Source organism: Hypanus sabinus, chromosome 9, assembly GCF_030144855.1.
Source record: "Hypanus sabinus isolate sHypSab1 chromosome 9, sHypSab1.hap1, whole genome shotgun sequence".
Lineage (NCBI taxonomy): Eukaryota > Metazoa > Chordata > Chondrichthyes > Myliobatiformes > Dasyatidae > Hypanus > Hypanus sabinus.
Window position 1 is genome coordinate 139275981 of NC_082714.1, and position 20048 is coordinate 139296028.

The following is a 20048-nucleotide window of genomic DNA, read 5'->3' on the forward strand; positions in this document are numbered from 1 at the left end:
CAAAAGTGTTATACAGCCACTCGCCCCAAGCAAAAATGTCTCATGCAAAATGTGGACAACAGTGGTCCCAGCACTGATCCTTGTGGAACAACACTTCCCATTTGTTCCACTGTGAATAACTCCCCTTTCCTCTTCATGTCCTGAAGCTGAGAGGAATCTGTCCTGACACTCCGGCGTCTCTGACCTCGATCCTAGGTCCCCTATGGAAGCCCATACAAAAGCACTTTTGAAAGTATAAAGTATTTGCATCTACCACAATCATCAGCAACTATCCCTGCTTCTGTCCTTGAGATGGAAGAAAAGTCATTGATGAAGTAGGCATAAATGTTTGACCCAAGGATGCTCCCTTAAGGAATCCCTGCAGGAACATTCTGGACTTCCAAATGCAACCACCATCTTCCTATTGCTAGGTGTGACTTCAGCCAGTGGAGTGTTTGCCTGGGCTCTCATTGCCTTCAGGTTTAGCCAGACTCTTTGCAGTTCAGATGTTGATGGAGAACAATGACTCTGTCCCCAGCTCTGCTGTCTTCTGGTCTTCACAGGATCATGACTGCAATGAGGTCTGCTGAGTGCTCGTGGCAGAACTGAGACTCGGCATCAGTGAGAGCATTTATGATGAGTAAATGCCCCTGAATAGCACTGTGTATGGCACATTACATCACATTTTTTCTGCTGCTTGAGAACAGACTGATGATACAGCATTAATTTATTCATCTGTTTTGAATGGAGTATACCTGGGCAATTTTCCAGACAGTAGATAGATGGCAGTATTGTACTAGAACTGTTCGACTAAAGGAGTGGCTGGCCCTAGAGCACAAATCCATGTGTTGAACCCAGTCTTTCCCAATGCCTCTCCTGTTCACTGAGGTGTGACTGATCTGATCCAGTTCCATTCTAAACTATCTCCCTTCTAAGCTAGTGAATCTCACCTAATATATTTTTCATTTGAACTCTAATCTGTAGAGTGCCCCAAGGATCAAAACTTGTTTTTTTTAAACCTTCATGTTGCCTGTTATCAACATCCAATGATGTCACATGTTCCCGGATAATACCCAACTTTAATTTGCTACGGGCTCTCAAATCACCTATGCCTCAAATTTGTCACAGTTCGCCCGACATTCAGAATGGAAAGACCTGAGATTTTCTCCAATTAAATATTACTAAATCCTAATGTAACTGCCTTCAGCGCCAGTCACAGGAAATCAATTCCTAACCAATAAATATTTGACTCTCTCTGCCCACTGTCTGAGACCAAATCAGATGTTAGAAGCTTCATATTTTTATCTGCTGAGTGACTCCAAGTTTTTTCTGTCTAGAATATTACACCATCTACAAGGCTGGAAGTCTATTACAAGGCTGTCTTGTCATTAGCCCTTCTCTCAGTATATGTTGCTGAAACTTCTATTAATCTTGTCTCCAAAGCTCTTCCACCGCTTACTCTCTTAGTAAACCTGAGCACTCATTATCCCTATGATTCCTGCCCCTACTGTGTCTGCAATTTCAAATTCTCAACGTGTGTTCAACTAAATCCATAGTTTTGTTTGCTCATGTTCTTTGCCTTACAACTATGAAAGATGTACATTCTCATAAAGCCTCAATCATTCAGTTTCTGCAACTCTAACGTTAGCACACATCCCTTTTAGCCTCTAATCTCTGGAATTCCTTTCCTAAATTCTCCACTTCTCCCAGGTGATCTTCCAATTATTAACTAGATTTGGGTTTTGAACCATTTACGTAAACCTACGTGAAGTATTATTGAATGTTGCTCCTTCAACTGCTTAGTACCTTGTTTCCCCTCGACGTTTCTAGCCTTGTGGTCACACAGCTAGTATCTACCTCCTGTCCAAGGTTCAGAAAAGTAGGATGGTCAGGGCAGAGTCTTTGTTTCTGCCTACTTGTGACCTGCTAATTACTTCCTGTACTTTGACTCTGTACTTTTTTTACTTGCAAGATACTCTGACATATTGACAGTTTACAGTTTTCTGGTCCCAAATAGCTTTTCTTTGCAATGCGTGTACAATCCCTATTTCCATTCCATACTGGGATGACCAGTGGGCTCTCAAGGCCCAAAAAAATCCTGTCCACATTTAAATGAGTAAACTTGTCCTTGCATTGAATACCTTTTGCCTCAACTCCACTCACTTCTCCCAGATCAAGGGTCGAGCTATGGCCATTCATTTGGACTGTGATTGCAGCAATCTGCAGTCTGTAATTTCCCTTTGGCAGTTGTGCTTTAGAACTGTCTGTACAATCTGGCATTTTAGAGATACCCTGAAGGATTGGTACACTAATCTCGAGAATGCAGGTATGGACTTTGGGCTGGATTGAAGTGGCATGGCCCATGCCTAAGAGAGAACAACAAACCAACAGCTGATTTAGGCACCAAGCCAATTTAAAAAGATGAAGGTGTTTAAAAAGATGGAGGCTGAAGGACAAATCTGTGTTCAGCTCACTACTCTCGAGTCTTTACTTTGCGGCAGCATTGAACTGACTTTGCATCTGTGGCCTGCAGCCATCGGCACTTGCCTCCGGTGCTGAACTGGCTCTGCAGCTATGGACTTACTTTTGGGGACTCTGTACTTTTTTATTTGTAAGATGAGTTTATTTTCACACATTAGATGTTTGGCAGTCTTTATGGTGTGGGATTTTTCAAGGATTCTGTTGTGTTTTGTCTTGTGACTGCCTGCAAGAATCTCAAGGTAATACAAGGTATAAATTGATAATAACTATACTTGGAAATTACACCTATCTCTGAGGGATATATGTAACAACCTACCTCAGTCTTAGTTGGAGCTCCTCTCCCTTGGCCCTTGTACCTTGACAATTGCAAGAGTGCCCTTTCCTGTACTTGGACAGAATTCAAATTTAGTAATCTTTGCTGCCCATTTCCAACCTACTTTCACCCTCATGTGGTTCTTTTGTGACACTTTCTTTTTATAAACTTGTCCATCTCATGGGACAGGCCACTGATAAACAGAGACTGTAAACCCAGCATAGATCTGTATGGTACCTTGGGACTAAACCCCAAGTAAAAAAACTGCTCCATTCAAATACAAATTTGCTAAGGAGAAAATGTCAGCATCTGAACAATAGAATAAACATTCACCACATTGATTAAAGATATGTCCAGGGTACATGGCAGATAAAATGAGGAAGGTTAATAAACTAAGTTGCTTTATGTACAAGGTTTAGGTAGAAGGTGTGCCAATTACACACAGCTAGTGTGTTACCTCAACTCAGCCAAGTGAAAGCACAAATGAGATTATGCTGAAATAAATGATGGCATTTGAGCAATACATAGCCTTCATTAATGCACAAATTAGCCAGGAACATGCAGAGAGAAGCAGCAAGCTGTGAACTGCAAATCACCACTCGCTACTGGCCAAATTATGTGCTTTGCAGAACTGGTCTGTGATCTCAGTGAAGTTGCTGCATTTTACCATAATCCATTAAAATTAGCACAATGTTAAATCTAGTAATTAATGTTACAATGGGATCATTAGTGGTCAATTGATTTCTTTGCCCAGCTGAAAGTGTACTTTTATACATGCCTTTTGTTTGGGTTGTGAATTGTTTTGACACAGTGCAACAAGAACACAAGAGTGGGAAATGCCATTTGTTTGCACCATTCATCAAGATGGATTATTTTCAATCTCTGCCATTTCCTGCATTATCTCAATAATCTCTTGATTTCTTAATACCAAGTGTAGCAAACAGTTGACTGAGCCTCTAAAGCCCCAATGGGTCACAAATTCCAAATTATCACCACACCATGAAGAATTTTTTTTTTCTAATTTTAGTCCTAAATGTCCTCATATGAGAAGGACATGATTCTTTACTACTCTGCCAAGAGAAAAGTTCCTCACCATCCATCAACCACTCAGAATTTTGTAAGTTTTAATAAGATCTCCTGTATAAGAATTATAGATCTCTTGATATGGCAATTCTGCCATTTCTGGAAACACTTTAATGAATATTTACAGCATCCTCTCTAGTAAGTGCATCTTTTAAAAAAAAATGTTATGATGACCAAATCTGGATTCAGTTCTCTGGGTGTAGAGGGAGCAATGCATCCTATGCGCAGTGCCATTTCGAGTTTTGAGTACAAAAGGACAATGTACCATTCACCTTCCTAAATCATTGCTGCACCTGCCTGTTGACTTTCAGTGACCTGTGGACAAGGAAGTTTCCTTTAAACATCAACATTACTCAGTCTTGCAACATTTAAAAAGTGCACCCAAATGATTTTTAAGATATATATCTTTCATTTGCTTGCCTACTCAATGTGTTTATAACTTTGAAGCCTCTTTATATTCTGCCCTATAGTCGATCCCATCCAGTTTAATGTCATCAGCAAACTTGGGAAGTTGACATTTGATCCCCTCTACTCAACTATTGAGAGAGAACATTAAGCATTGAACTACATTAGTCTCAGCCAGCCAACCCAAGTAAAACAGAAAGATCCATTTTACTACTTCTCACTCTCTGCTTTCTGTCTGCCAACCAATTTTCATTGCTTGTCAGTACATTACTCCCAACCATGTGTGCACTGTACTATTGACCAACCATGCAACCTGATTGAGAATAGTAATGATAATTTTATTTATATAGCACCTTTCGTAAATTAACATGCAGGCTTAAAGTGCTTTACATAGATTGTAAAAGTAAATCAGTAGTCATAAAATACAACACAAAATTAAAAATCGTAAGACAAACATTATGTAGATTAAAATGTAATCGAATAGACCAAATTATCTAAATGTAATTAACATCAGCAGGCATTAAGTACTCCTATGAGAAGGCGACATTTTAAAAAGTAGCTTTTTAGAAGCGTTTTGTAAACATTCCGGAGTACTAGCCGGATATACAGTATCTCATTGAGTACAATATCCCGGATTTTTGGTGTTTCAGAGCAAAGGGCTGCATTACCAGTTCTTATACGCTTGGCTCGAGGAATACCAAGCGAACTAGTATGTACAGATCTAATTTTATGATTAAGAGATGTAAGGGGATAGACACTCCAATACATGTAGGAGCAAGATTATTCAGGACCTTAACTACAATTAAGAGCATTTTAAAATTGATCCTAGAGGGCACAGGCAGCCAGAGTAATGATGCCAAAACCAGCGGAATGTGCTCAGCTTCTTGCTGCTGCATTTTGAACAAGCTGCAGCTGATTTATATCTATCTTAGGCAGTCCTAAACAGAGTGCATTGCAGCAGCCTAATTGCTGAAAGCAAAAGTCTGTATGAACTTGTCTGCGCCTTGAGATTGTTTTAAAAAAGTGAACTCTTGCAATGTTCCTTGAAAGAATGCAGTCTTAATAATATGGTTATTACAGTACGTGATTTGAAATTTAGCTCAGTCAATAATAACACCTAAATTCTTTACTTCTGGCTTGATTTGCAAGGCCAGATGACTGCTTATTTCTGAGACTAACACTTTTTTTGAGAATCTTCTGAAAATCTAAATACACCAAATAGATGATTTTCCTCATTTATTCTATCAAATCCAAAGATCTCTTTTGTTTGATTAACCAGTATTATTGTTTACACAAAGACTCTTTCTAATCTGTAATTCTTCTTGAGGTGTTCATTTATTGTAGGGGTCACCAACCTTTTTTGCACCGCGGATCAGTTTAATATTGACAATATTCTTGCGGACCAGCTGACGGGTGGAGGGGCTTTGTGGGTGTTAATCATGACCGGAATAGACCGGACTATAGGTGATAAGTCAACTATAAGTTACTTATAAGTGGCTAATACACTCAATTTTATTTCTAAAAGGATTTATCTAATGAATTTAATATTAAACACACTTTCCTCCCATGAATATAGTGAGGAGTCAATTATAACTCACAAGTCAACAGCATCATAACATTTTAAGTAATGTTTGAATATTAAACACACAGTGCATATTTTCCTCATAAAATCATTGCTACACACCAGTGAGAGGACAAGGTAAGGGCCGGAGGTCGCAGTCCAGAGAGAGCAACCGACTGAGCGAGGAGTGCGCCAGGGCGTACATGTGCCTGCCCCCCTTGTAGGTAGGTAGGATCTAACGGCCTAAGGGATGACTTTCAGTAGATCGCAGCGAGGTAGCTGCTCTGCTACTTACGAAACCCTGAGCCTGAATTAGGTCGTCTGTGAATATTTTAGCACCGGGTTCCCCACAACCATTCAGCGTGCTAAACAAGTTTAGAGGCGGCGCCCATCTATCCGCGCTCCAGGCCAGTAGCAATGGCACTTCCCGCTGGCCGCGTGAGGCGGCCGGTTACCCGAGGCCAACCAGTGATCCCTGGCGCGAGGGTGTCACTGATGACCTCGCATGGGTAATGACCGCCAGTGCGTTCAAGTTCAACAGTGGGCGTGTCAGGGAATGAGGAATGGCGCAGCTGACTCATCATTTCATATCGACAAATCATATCATTTCCTCGCAGTCCGGTAGCACATGCTTTGCGGCTGGGTGGTTGGGGACCAGTGATTTATTGCACCCTTAATCATTGATTCCATAATTTATCTATTGGAATGATTAGGTTAACAAGGCAGTGGTTCTTTATTTTTACTTTTACTCACTTTTGTCTTAGGGCAACATTTGCCAACTTGCAATCAACAGCAATTTGACGGTCCATAAAAACACTGTCCCTAATTTAATTTGTTTCAAAACAATAGATTTAATAATATTACATTTAAAATATAAAAACAAGCTACTTTTTTCTATGTATGTTTTCCTTTTCCCACTATTGTTTCGGTACGACATTGATCACACTTTTTTTTATCTTTTACTAAAATGCATTATAGTAATATTCCTGTGAGTGCAGAGGAGAGGCTATTATGAATGCACTGCAGTGGTTTTAGGAATGTGTCAGACCACCTTTGGAGTACTGTGCTGCATTACAGGAATTGAGTGGCTTTGGAGGGTACACAGAAGAGGCTCACCAGGATGATGACTAAATTAGGGAGTATTAGTTAGAAAGATAAGTAGGACAAACTTAGTTTTCATTGGAGCACTGAAGGCTGAGGTGTGTCCTTATACAAGTGAGAAAATAGATAGAAATAGAGAACCATAAATAGGGTCTTTCTCACTAGGGTGCAAATGTCAAATACTAGAAAGCATAGCTTTAAGGTGAAAGGGGGTACGTTTTCCATAAACAGATTTAAGAGGCAAGTTTGTATTTACACTCTGGTAGGTGCCAGGGAAAGTTGTGGAAGCAGGTATGATCGCAATGTTTAAGAACCATTTCGATGGGTGCATGAAAAAGGGAAGAGTAAGGATCATTACTCTCTATGGACGTGATTAATTAGATTGCAGTTTTCTATGTTCTAACATTGTTCTATCTTCCAAAAGTCGAGGTTCATTCTAACATTTATCCAATGCTCTGTTATTTCTACAAATTTCCATTATAATCTCAGGATGCAGGTCCTGGAGTTCTGTGGATTGGCTGGTTTTAGTTCCATAATTTTCTATTTTTCTATTTATTGATAATAATTCTATTTTGCTCCATTAAACTCCTGCTTTTGTCTTTAAGGGATTCACATTTGCTTTTGTAAACAAATGTAAATATTATGATATGAGCAAGTTTCTTTATCATTACCGTAAATCTTTTAATTCCAAAATCCCCCTGGTGTTCAAGTTAGATGTTCTATAATCAGTATTACTAGCTTTTATTTTAATACCATCATCAACTTTTCTTGTTAGCCAGTGCTGGGCCATTAGCTTCTGGAACTTTTGTAGATGTACTGTGATTCATCATCTATCATGAATATAATGCCTATTAATCAATCTCTGTTGAAGAGCAAGAAGTACCAGGTAGTAGTATCAGTTTTTGTTCTCTTTACCCTACATTTTATGTTTGAATAGATAAATAATCATTTGGAACTGGAAAATTAATGCTGTGTACAACTCCCCACCCTACAAAATTGTTTGGTTCCATCATTGTATAAATGTAGAGTGTTATCAACAACTTGCCAAAACACCGCACCAACAGGTCCTGATGGATGAAACAGAGAGATGACTGTGACACCAATCAGTGCTCCAAGCTGACACCAATCTGCAGACAGCCAGGAGATTTATGGAAAACCTAAGACAGTAGGCAGAGGTATTAAAGTAACAGCATCCACAACTATTTCTGGCAATAGTGGCAATTCCACTTTGTGCACCTTGAAGTTGTAATAAATATTGTTCTCATATTGGGAGTGTGAGCAAGGATTTTATAGTCCCCTACAGTTGTTCATGTCAGTAAGCAAAAGGCTCAGGACTTTGATAGTAAAGAATATTAGCATCTGACTATTCTTTTTGATACACAGTATATTGGTTTTATTAGTACTCCATCTTATATATGTATATAGTACAAAGATATTCCACAGAGTATAATGAAACCAGTGCATTTTGCTAGTTTGACACCATACTGATAGCTCCAGCAAGATCATTGGTTCATATTTAAAGTGATATGTAAGTAGAACTGCCCATGCTATTCATTTAGCAAACAAAAAAGAATACAAAAAACTCATTTGCTTTACTTATATCAACACGAAGAATCAAAATAATTAGCCACATGTATAGGAAAACATATTCACTGTGTATATGCAATAAATATTAAAAGAATTTGGGATATTTTCTTTCTACAGCATTAATACAGGGTATTGGAGAACACAAAATCGCAAAATCTGTACATGTAAACAGCCACACTTTCACTGAGTCAAAAATCAGAAGGAAATACAAAGTTCACATTGGTATTAGGTACAAACAGTTAAGGAAACGGATTCTCCTCCTCCCCATCAAAATAAACCAAAAGCACCACTATTTTGTTGTTTAATAACAACATCCAGTTAATTTGCTGACTGCAACTGTGTACGACACATCAAATTTTAAGCCAGTTAATGCTTATTAATCCTTTCAATTCCACATTTGTAACAGTACGGTTAGCATTGTTCAGTGTCACTTGGAATGGTTTCCATACAGAAAATGTCCCCTGTGGTCAGCATTTTCTGCAAACGGGTGCAATAGTACAGTAGTTCAACAAAGTAAACGGCCTAACAGCTAGAATTTTTTAAAAAATCAGCACTCAGAGGGTTAAGATCTTTGAATGATGACTGCATAATTACACACAGCCCTCAGAAGTATTCATTATCATTGTGCAACAACATTTCAGTGACTTTAAGTTATGGCTGAAAAATACTTAGTGTTCCCCCAATTTTACTCAATAGCTGCACTTATGGAAAAAGTTACTCACAGCATCAATGGGGGCTAAGATTGTCTTTTGCCTATTTTTTCTGTCTCTCTTCTGGAACTGCTAAGGACAACAACCCACACAGAACAAAATTTTGCAACATCCTGTACATTAATAAAAACATTTCCCTCCCACCCTTTTTCATAAAAAAAAAAGCAACTCTGTGTCATACACAAAGCACTTTAAAGGACGATTAGCTTAAAACAGAGGGCAGAGAACATCAACAGCTCTTCGGCTTGAACGAGGTCCCAGAAGTGTATGAATGAGGTTATATTAAGCATTCATTGCCGTTTAACTTAAACTATTACAGTCATGACTATCATCAAATCAAAATCCATTCATGTCATTGCTCTGTACAATTGGGCTGTTATGAGGATGGTAGCATTTTCAGTATGAAGCGTACTTTTGCCTTAATATTTTAAACTAAACCAGTAAAAATAAGTGAAGGTTAATTGCCCTAAGAGGTGTTGTGAAAATTGTGTTGATTTAAAGCTTTCATCAAATAATGTGTTTGCTAAAAGTTGCTGCACTGGGAACTGAGTTGGGAACAGAATTGGACAAGAAGGGATACAGGTTGCTGCAATTAATGGCTGACGTGTAACCCATATCCAGTTACCTGGCTTGGTTCTATAAACTGTAGCTGTCATAGTTAACAAAAATTCTTCTAAACTGTTATTTTAAATTCTTAAATTAATGCCAGCTCTTTTTTGTGAGTGAGCTTTCCTTTTACATCCCTTGAAAGTTTAATTTCAAGATTATATATTGTATCCGAGGCTTACCTGATAATGGAAATATTTTCTTCTGTTTACTATTCTAATGTCTTTCAAAATCTTAATGTTCTCAATTAAGTTACTCCCAAGTCTTTCATTTTTCTTCAGGGAACACAAGCCTGGATCATGGAATTGCTCCTCATTCTTATTGATTGTAATACTCTGGTGATTTAGGGCTGGCATCCAAAGCTGGTAAGTCATGGTACTGTAGATACGGTCTAACTACAGTTCTGTGTAGCTGTAGAAAAATATCCTCTCTTTTATTTTCCAGCCCTCCTGATATAAAGTCCAACATGATTTTTGTACCTGACGGCTACATTTAAGTGAGTTGTGCACATGGACTACTGAATCTCTTTGCTGCTTCTAGATTTTTTTTCTCTCTACTTCATTCTCTCCTTTGGTCCAAAATAGTTGAGGTCTGGTTGAAAACTATTCCTGTTTATGGTTCTTAACTATCAGGTCATTCTATAATTAACTGAATATTGCTGGATTGCTTTGGCCTTGAGTCTCAGGAAGATTTCATCTCAGTATGACAAACAGGTGGTTGAGATGTGTGGTTGCACTGTATTCAATAATGTCAATGATATCTAGTATGCATCACTGGTTTAATGATAATTTATTTCCTGCAATATGTTACTGCATGCGTACAGATTGCCTTTCTAAAGTTGGCATGGATTTTGAAGGATTTCCCTATAAAATGCAATTTCAAATCTCTGTTGATGTTTGTTTTCTGATAATTATCTGTTTGTTAAAATAAACAATTCAATGCATGCTTGCGAAGCTCTCTTGGTGAAGTTGGCGTGCAGCCTCATTTCGATTTACAATCTGGTCAGGTGACAGTAGTGTTTAAAGTTATTGGAGGGAGGGTGTTTAGAAAAGGAACTTATTAATATACTGTGGTGGTGTGGAATGAATAACCAAGTTTCTGTTTTCTGGATTGGTGGAAATATGTATATTTGTGATTGCGGCTAAATTTTATTTTACAGCTGATCGTTATGAATAATGAAGGGAAAACTGAGGTAGAAGTATCTCATAAAAAGCCTTTGTTACATTAGTGGTTAAAAGTAGAAACCAATGTATTTGGTGATATCTGGGCAACATCAGTCCTGAAGCAATCTTTCTACAAAGTATAACTGAAGTTTATTTCAACGTAGCATTATTTTATGGTGCAGAAACACATTTTTCACTAGATAAGTTTGGTTAAAAGTTGTAGGAGTTAAGCCCTTTTGAAAAATGCAAGATTTAATGAATCCTCTGAGCAAATTTGAGAGATTTCCACAGCAAAACAGGTTTCAGTAGAATTCTTTGGAAAGCTGATATCATATGGTACCTTGTGGTAGTTGGAAGAATATCCACTCTCCTCTGATGGGTTAACTGCTAGCACTGGAATATAACAGATAGATATTTCTCCAAAATTAATGAGTTTATCCCTGAATGTAGACAGTAATGTTATTGACCTGAATGAAATCAAGCACATCCATTGCAATGAAACAAGCTAACATATTGGTTAATCCCTTCTTAGAGCTATCTTATGCAAATATTTATACAGTTTGGTGCCAGTGAATAAAGGTTAAGCTTTTGAGAACTAAATTTAGTTTGAAACTATCCCAATACAGTGTTTATTTCTTACAATAAAAGACTTAGATTAACTATTTTTGCAGCTACTGTTAACTATTAAAAGCAGAGTCAAAGTATAAAATGACAAACCAGTTTCTGTTTCACAGTATTCACCCTTTTTTCTTTTTTTAAAAAAACAGTAAAAAGTTTACCTTGGTATAAACTGTTACCTGAGTTCTGAAAGATTTCATCACACATCTTCATTTGCTGAAGAGATAAAAGCTTAAGTCCTGCAGGATATGAAATGTAGTATTTGGCAGTGAATAAAGTGGAAGTTATTTGATGTAACTTCATGGTACTGATGATCAAAACTATGATTTGAGAACCACCTAAGAAGTTGACTGGCTATAAAATGTATCCCTCAGTTTACATTTGTTTAGCCTATTCTAGTTGGGTAATACTCACTCTTATTGGTTTACTAGAATATTTTATTTTACTAAAACCCCTGCAAGTACTGGATATGCTTAAAACTATGCAAGCCTAGGGTTAAATTTTAAATATTTATACAGTGATGTGAAGTTTCTGAACAATATTCTTGTTACACTTTCTTTGATACAGAATGCAGTTCCACTGCTTATGGTATTGAAACAGAGTAGGGAATCTTCTTAAAGTAGTCATGCTCTGGATTTTCTTCACAGATGAGTTGTCCTGCCTGCATTAAGCTTCATCTGTTAATTCCACCAAAATATTTTGGTAATAAGAGACTGATGTGAAGCCTGCAATGACTAAAACGGGAGTTTTGACTTTGTATAGAATGTTTCTAAAAAAAACTATTCTGCTGATACTATGTACAAAATAACATAATTACAGAATTAAATCCTGTATTTTCACACGCACATTCTGAAATCAGAAAATGCATTAAAATTCTACCGAGCTTAAATATCCAGTACTAATGAAGTATCACTCACCTATATAGATGTTAGCTCCAATTTATCAATATATACAGGCAAGCACTAAATGGTCTATATGTTCTTGAAAGTGCACTTCACTAATTATATTTAAAAATATTTGATGTTTCTTCTGCACTGGCCTTGTACACTCACAGCTACATCTCTTGTACATGAGTTTCACACGAGAACCAATCAATGCACCTACCTTTTGTTTGGCTCTATATTATTCCATATACGATCAAATTAATACTGAGACATTTTGCGTGTGGATCCCTAACAAGTGCCTCCATTAGTTGTAGCAGTAACAGAATGTAGGCTTCACCATGGATAGTATCTAGTGAATCTGATGTTCAATAGGAAAACACAAAAAGGCTGGTAATAAAAAACGCTTTTGTAAATTAGTCTAATGACGCATGTACTTTCTGATGCTACTATCCTCATAATTAATGACCAGAATGAGCTCAAAACCAGTAGAGATTATTTTCTTTTGCTCTATTGTTCATCCAGAGGCCTGCACTAGGTTATTTCTATTAGCAGCATTACTAGGTATTGCACCTGGGAGCTGAATGCGTTATGGGTTTTGGATGGCAACTGGACAGGAACTACTGCTGCCTGTGAGAGGAGCTGAGTTCTTGCACGTGTCAAATCTCTCAGTCTGTGCTGCCAGGTAAGAAAACAAATACTCTGGTGAATGAGGTCCTTGGGTTGAAGACATCTGCACTCGCACACTTGGTCCTGATGAAGGTCTGAGGTTAAAGGTTGGTGGCGTTATCACTTCCATAGCAGCAATGGGTTAATGGCCATCATTGTAACAAGAGGAATCTCCTCTCCATTTCCAGTTTTGAACTGGGTGACTACAGAATGTGGGGTGTTATCACTAGGACTGTGCTGACAGGAGTCAATTCTGTTGTAAAATTAGGTTTTCAAGTTCATCTGCAGAACGGAGGAGGAAGGCTGCTGATTCTCTGTAGCCAGCAATGAGCTGCCGAACCGCGTTAATTTCTGTTGGACTGAGCTGTGCTGCTGGTACACCCCTGTTGTTGCTTGTGTTGGATGAAGTCGAATTTGAGGCCAGCGCCTTCATGCTGAGATCAGTTGGGCCTAAAAGGATTTAGAAATGAATCCAGTTATCTTTCATGTTAAGCATCTCAATACATTCAGCGCTCTTAATAAGAAACTGGCTTTATAAATGAGAATGAGAATCTTAGTAGTGAAGATCTGACCCGGGCATTTAAATATGTAATGATTAATGCTTTGTAGCAGATTTTTTTCTAATGAGTTTCCAGATCTGAAAAGGAAATTGCTCACTACGACATTTCATCAAATTAGTGAGAATGTCCCAAAAACGAATAATATTGATGTTTAGACATGTCATCTCCAAAATATATAATCTTTTAAACACTAATCCTACAGTACAATCCTGTACAATAAGCTTCAGTATGCTAAGAGTTCAAAGTTAATGCAGATAATTAATTCTGGAATAACTGCCTTCCTCACACAGATGCTGTGCTAACCTGCCATTGGCAAGGCCACAACATTTCAATGAGAGGGAATGTTACAGGGCTTGCTGTTGAACTTGAAACAAACTTCTCAAAGAACTAATGATGTCTGTGGCAGGAACTTGCTCTTTTGATTTTGCTTACTGTCTGTTGAGAGGGATCAGTTGACTGCATATTTATAATTATTTTAGGGTGGTTGATTGGCTACACCAATTTGCATTTAGCATTTTCCCATAAGAGCACAACATTCTTGTCCTCTAGTTGCATCCATCCAGATTAAAGGTCAGAGCTACATCCTCATAGCTCCCTCCAAACCTGCAGTTATTTTAAAGTATTACCTTTCTCATCCTGAATTCCTAAATTAAAGTTAGAATATAAAAACAGGGACATAATGGTGAGGATCCAGAAGGCATAAATAGTCAGACTATACTTGGAGTATTGTGAATGATTTTTGGCCCCATATCAAAGAAAGAATGTGCTAGCATTGAAGAGGGTCCAGAGAACATTTATCAGAATAATCCAGGAATGAAAGGGTTAACGTGTTAAGAGCGTTTTGCTCTGGGATTGCACTGAAACTTACTGAATATTTGAAAGGCCCGGATAGAGTGGATGTGGGAAAGTCTAGGACCAGAGGGCACAGTTTCAGAATATAAGGATGTTCCTTTAAAACACAGATGAGGAAGGATTTCTTCATCTAGAGGGTGGTAAATCTGTGGAATTCATAGCCACAAGCAGCTGTGGAGGCCAAGTCATTGCGTATATTTAAAGTGGAGGTTGATAGGTTCTTAATTAGTAAGGGTTATGGGGCAAAGGCAAGAAAAAGGAGTTGAGAGGGAAAATAAAACAGCCAGCATCAAATGGCAGAGCAGATTTGATGGGCCAAATGGCCTAATTTAGCTCCTATGTTTTATGCCAGATAATTAAACAGAATGGTGCTGTGTCCTAGCCTTCTGTATATTACTTCAGTTGTGTAGCTAATCTTGTTCTTTCCTCTTTTCAATGGTAGACTCTCTGCATGGAAGGAATAGCCTATATATCATTAAATTTGACAGCAACATTTAATGGAGTCTGCAGATTTGCTTCATGTCTAAAAACTACAATAGCTCACAATTTATTTTTGTAAAGCACATCAAATATAATTCTCCAGAAATAAGTGGTGTATAAGTAAAATGAAAAGTTCCTGTTGGTCAGTCATAATGGGAAAAATTGCAATTACTTCAGCTTCTAAATAATGTAATGCTGCTATTAGTAGTTTCCTGTTTAAAATTATCTTTAACACTCAAAATTTGCAGTGCGGTGTTAAGCTGCTGATTTCCCTAGGGTCTTGCATTCTATGTAGAAAAGGGTGAATTTCACAGAACAAAATGCTCCCACCTCTCCCAGGTTATAGTCTCAGCACAGAAAAAGGTCCTTCAGCCCTTCATGGACGTGCTGCCTAACAAAATTAACTCCTCACTCCTTGTAACATGATAGCTTTGACACGATACATGGATACTGAAGTGGGATGTTAGATGATAATTGACAGCACAGCAAACTGTAATTGTCCTTGTCCAATAACCAATGTCAATAGCATTTATTTGGAATCCCCCTTCCGCCTGAGGGTTCTCTAAATAGGAGCATGATCTTAAATCCGCGATTTTGACATGAATATGGCATTATTCATGTCTGTCTTGCTGAACTATACATCAAATAAATCAACTGAACCATCAGGGGACCTTAGATTGTTGCATCATACCTCTGCATTCTTTATTCAATTCCCCAACTGGTACGCAGTTTACAAAATCTGTCAATCCAGTTGAACCAGAGGTAAAATAGAATCATATTTACCTGTGTGCAGGATGAATTATGTATGACTATGGGAAAAGATTAAAATTTACTTTAAAAGGAATAACATTCAAAGAGAAGGGCATGTTGATTCCTGTGTTTATCAGTCGTTCTAAACAGTATATTTTAATGTAGTGACTCTAAATGAAAGATAAAAATGTACAAAACGCTGAAAGATTTGTCCTCTCTTCACCTTAAATACTGAACTATTGACAAGTAAATTGCCATCTTTGCCATACTGCACATGAATCAAAAAGATGACTGAGCAGGATTCAAGTGTTTACAATTTATTAGTTTTATTAGGATTTGTTCAATTGTTGTATGCTGTGTCCTATGACGTGGGTGATGATAGTCTTTCCATGACTACAATTGTTCTTGGCAAATTTTCTACAGAAGTGGTTTGCCATTTGCCTTCTTCTGGGCAGTGTCCTACATGATCAATACTCTTCAGAGATTGTCTGCCTGGTGTCTGTGGTCGCATACCCAGGATTAGTGATATGCACCAGCTGCTCATACAACCATTCACCATCTTACATGACCCTGACTGGGGGGGGGGCTAAGCAGGTGCTACAGCTCGCCCAAGAGTGGCCTGCAGGCTAGTGGAGGGAAGGAGTGCCTTACATCTCCTTTGGCGGAAGCGTATATCCACCTCACCAGCCAGTTGTTTGAATTAGGGACATGTTGTCCAGTGGGTGTGGGCAGAAATTTGCTCCATGCATTACGGTCCAGTTTTCCCTTCCTGTAACCAAGTGGTCTTCAGCATGGATGCTCCAGTGAACAAGATTACTGAGCCATCCTGAAAACAATCTATGTTGTGGGCTTGCAAAATTGAGAACATCAGTCTATTAATTAAAAACAGAGAGGAAGGACTTGAGGGACAACAAGCCTATTAATGTCAAATACAGAGAAATTACTGGAATCTGTCAGTCATACACAATGCACAGAGATGAGTCAAAGATGAACAGGAATAGATCAGTAAAGAATAAATCACATCTGTCTGATTTGGTGGGGTATACGGAGTAAAGTGTATAACTTCTTTCTGCAGGGTATCTAGGAGATGTTTGATAAGAGAATAAGATGAATGTATTGTAGAAGAAATGTGTTTAAGTAAGAGACTCTGAGAATAGTAATATGCTTTTTAAATCACTATACTGATATTTGCAATATATATAGTTGGTCAAATTTAAATTCCCTAATCACTAAATCTAAAACTAAAATAAAAGCAACATCTCTGTGGCAGAAGGAGAGGTAATGTTTTAGGTTTGAAATTGTTTAACAATATAGAGGGAAATTAAAATCATGGCAGAGAAGGTAGGGAAGGAATAAGTAGAACAACGTGAGACCACATGAGTTAAATGTAGCTAAAGGTAGATTATGTTTCCTTGTACATTAAGTGTGGGCAGCAGAGTGTGGGATATGCCTAGAAGGCCAGTTTATAATAATACGGTGTGGGGGGGATGGGTAACATCACAAATGAATGGCAGGCAGAAATGCCATTCTAATACAGTGTGAGCTACTGAAAGATGGAGAATTTGAAATCAAGTACCGTTGTCTGTAGAATGCTGAGAGAGATGAAGTGTTGCTACTCAACTTGAATTGGGCCTTGTTATAAAAATGGAGGCCACAGAGAGGTCAGACAGGGACTGGGATGGAGAATATAAGTGGCAAGCCTCAGGATGTTCATATAGCCTGAAATGTGGATGTTTCACAAAGAGTTTACCCATTTGATGACTCGTCTCTCCATGGACAGGAGACCACTTTGTGAATGCTGATTGCAGACTACTTCATTAGAAGTCGAGTGAATTGCTGTTTCAGTGCCTGGATCGTGGGAAGGGAAGAGGTGAGCAATTGCACAGGAAAGTACCATAAGACTTTGACTGAAGAATGAAGGAAGTGATCCTTTTGAAATGCTCCCCTTCCCTTTCTGCATTTTCAACAGATTGCCCTCGATCTACTCTTCTGTTCCCACTAACCACGCCATTTTGCTTATGATTCACATTCAAGCTCTGATCCTAATGAATGGCTCCAAAGCTTGGCCATTGCACCAACACTATCAATCTGTCTCATCACAATGCCGCACCACATTCCATCAAGCCTCCTACACCAAAGGTATAATCTCCATCATCTCCACTTGAAAAATAATTTCCCTTCAGCCTTTGCCACTCAGAAAAAAACAACCAAAGTCATCCAACATCTCCTGATGTAACACATGCCTTCTAATCCAGGCCTCCATGTCTTTCCAATATGCAATATTCCAGATGCAGCTGAACCATAGCATAATAAAGCTGCAAATTATCTTCCTGACTGTTTAACTCATTACCTCAACTTACAGAGGCAAAGATGTTATATGCCTTCTTTACCACCCTATCAACGTGTGAAGCCACTTTCAGGGAACTATGGACTTGGAGTCCAAAGTTCCTCTGTACATCAACACAAGGATCTTGCCAATACCAGTGTACTGTCCCTTTATACTTGATCTCCAAACGTACAGCACCTCACACTCCGCTAGTTTGAACTCCAGTTGACATTCCTACGCCAATTATTAAATGGCACCAATGCCCTTCAGTCCACACACTGGGAACCGACAGAAGCCCTGGGTCAACCAGTCTATGGAGAACCGCTCCTTCCAGACTATTCACCTATCTGCCCCACAAAACACCTGCTGATCCGCCTGCACCAGAGTCTAGATCCCAAATGGTCACCTCAGAAGTGGAGTGGACCCAAGTAATCTTCAATCCCAAGGAATCGCCTAAGAAGATGCTGCTGAGTGTCGAGGCACATGGTTGAATAGACACAGCAAAATAAATTATGTTCATCATTACCCAACCTGCCTATTTTGCTGGGGAGCAACAGCAGGATAAGGAATGAACTGGTGGGAAGAAGTTTCTGAAAGAGACATTAGAGACTATCCTAGGTGATAATACAATGTAGGTTTGTTTGATGAATGCTTGGGTTGGAGATTTTTGATTAAGAACAGGTTAGGCATAATGTATAGTAAATGGAACGTATGTACAGATCAGTTCATATCCAAGTATGTCCTAGCAATCCAGATGCGAGCATTCAGATGAAAGAGCTGGCAAATTTTAATCATTGACTGATAAGGGTATTGCAGGACAGTGCCATCCTGTGCCCAGAGAAGCTCTGAAGTGCTTTACACATCGATTACAACAGCAGGTGCAAGGAGTATTATCGGCTGGCGGAAGATGGAATCTCGGTTTTGAAACTTGAGCTGCAAATGGTGCTGCACCAGGCCAAGCTTCAAGAGATAGTTAACCCATAGCCTGCAGTGTGTGGGAATGAACAACTATGAAAAGGACACCAGGGATACGACAGGTAGTACAGGATTTTCCCCGGTACATCTTATGTCTTAAATCAGTATTTGGGTCTAGCAATTGATAATGGATTGCTCAAATAGTCAGAGGACTCATAGAAATAATAGAAAAACTATGGTGATAGAATAGTCAATAACTAGACTGTAATAATAATAATAATCTGTAGTTGAAGACATTCTAGGAGAACATGTTACCTTCCTAATGTGAAGGTCAAGAACATCACTGAGGATTCAAAATTCCCTGAAAAGTGGGGTGGTGTGAGAGACAGCCATATTTTTGTGATCTATGTCTACAAACAACTTGAAAAGTGATAAAATGATGCTTGGATCCTGACACGTACCCCAACTTTCTTCTTGTGATTAAACGATTCAGTGATTATATGATCTGCACAACACATCCATGCATGCATTAAGATGACAAATTGGATCTTTAAATTGACTCACCACTGAATACAGAAAACTTGCTTACTTATTTGCAAGTTACCACACAAAATACTTTATTCACAGGGCTTTCAAATGTTACCCACTGGAAAGCTAAAATATGGTCCTGCTAAATTAAAAGGGATTATTTCTGTATTTGCTGTCAAAGTGCGATACAAAAACCTTCCAAATGCTAATTATAATACAGTTCTTCCAACTAATAGGATAATAATGAAATAACCTACTTAATTACACAAGTCTTAGTCTCAATATACCTCCCTTATGTCTACTTAACATTCCTGACTAAACTGTAGTACTTTAAATGCAGAAACTGCTTATTTGCATAAAATTTCAAGCCTCTACCAGACTGAGCCTTATCTACTTACTTTCTGATCTCATTAAAACTGATGAAAGTCCCAACAGGACTAATGTACTAGCAAGAAATAAGAGCAATTTCTGACAAACAAG

At 38.4% G+C, this 20048-nt stretch overlaps 1 protein-coding gene across 5 annotated transcripts in view; it reads right to left on the reverse strand.

Moving 5' to 3' along the window:
• Positions 1-4578: 4578 nt before the first annotated feature.
• The window catches only part of LOC132399855 (nucleolar protein 4-like), a 338547-nt gene continuing 323077 nt past the window's right edge, over positions 4579-20048 (reverse strand). For 4 of the 5 annotated variants that reach the window (XM_059980691.1, XM_059980692.1, XM_059980690.1 and 1 more), the window contains one exon: positions 4579-13607. In XM_059980691.1, coding sequence (XP_059836674.1) covers positions 13405-13607 — 203 coding nt within the window. In that variant the 3' untranslated portion in view covers positions 4579-13404. The remainder of the gene's footprint in view (positions 13608-20048) is intronic. The other variant, XM_059980694.1, reaches the window with a different exon arrangement.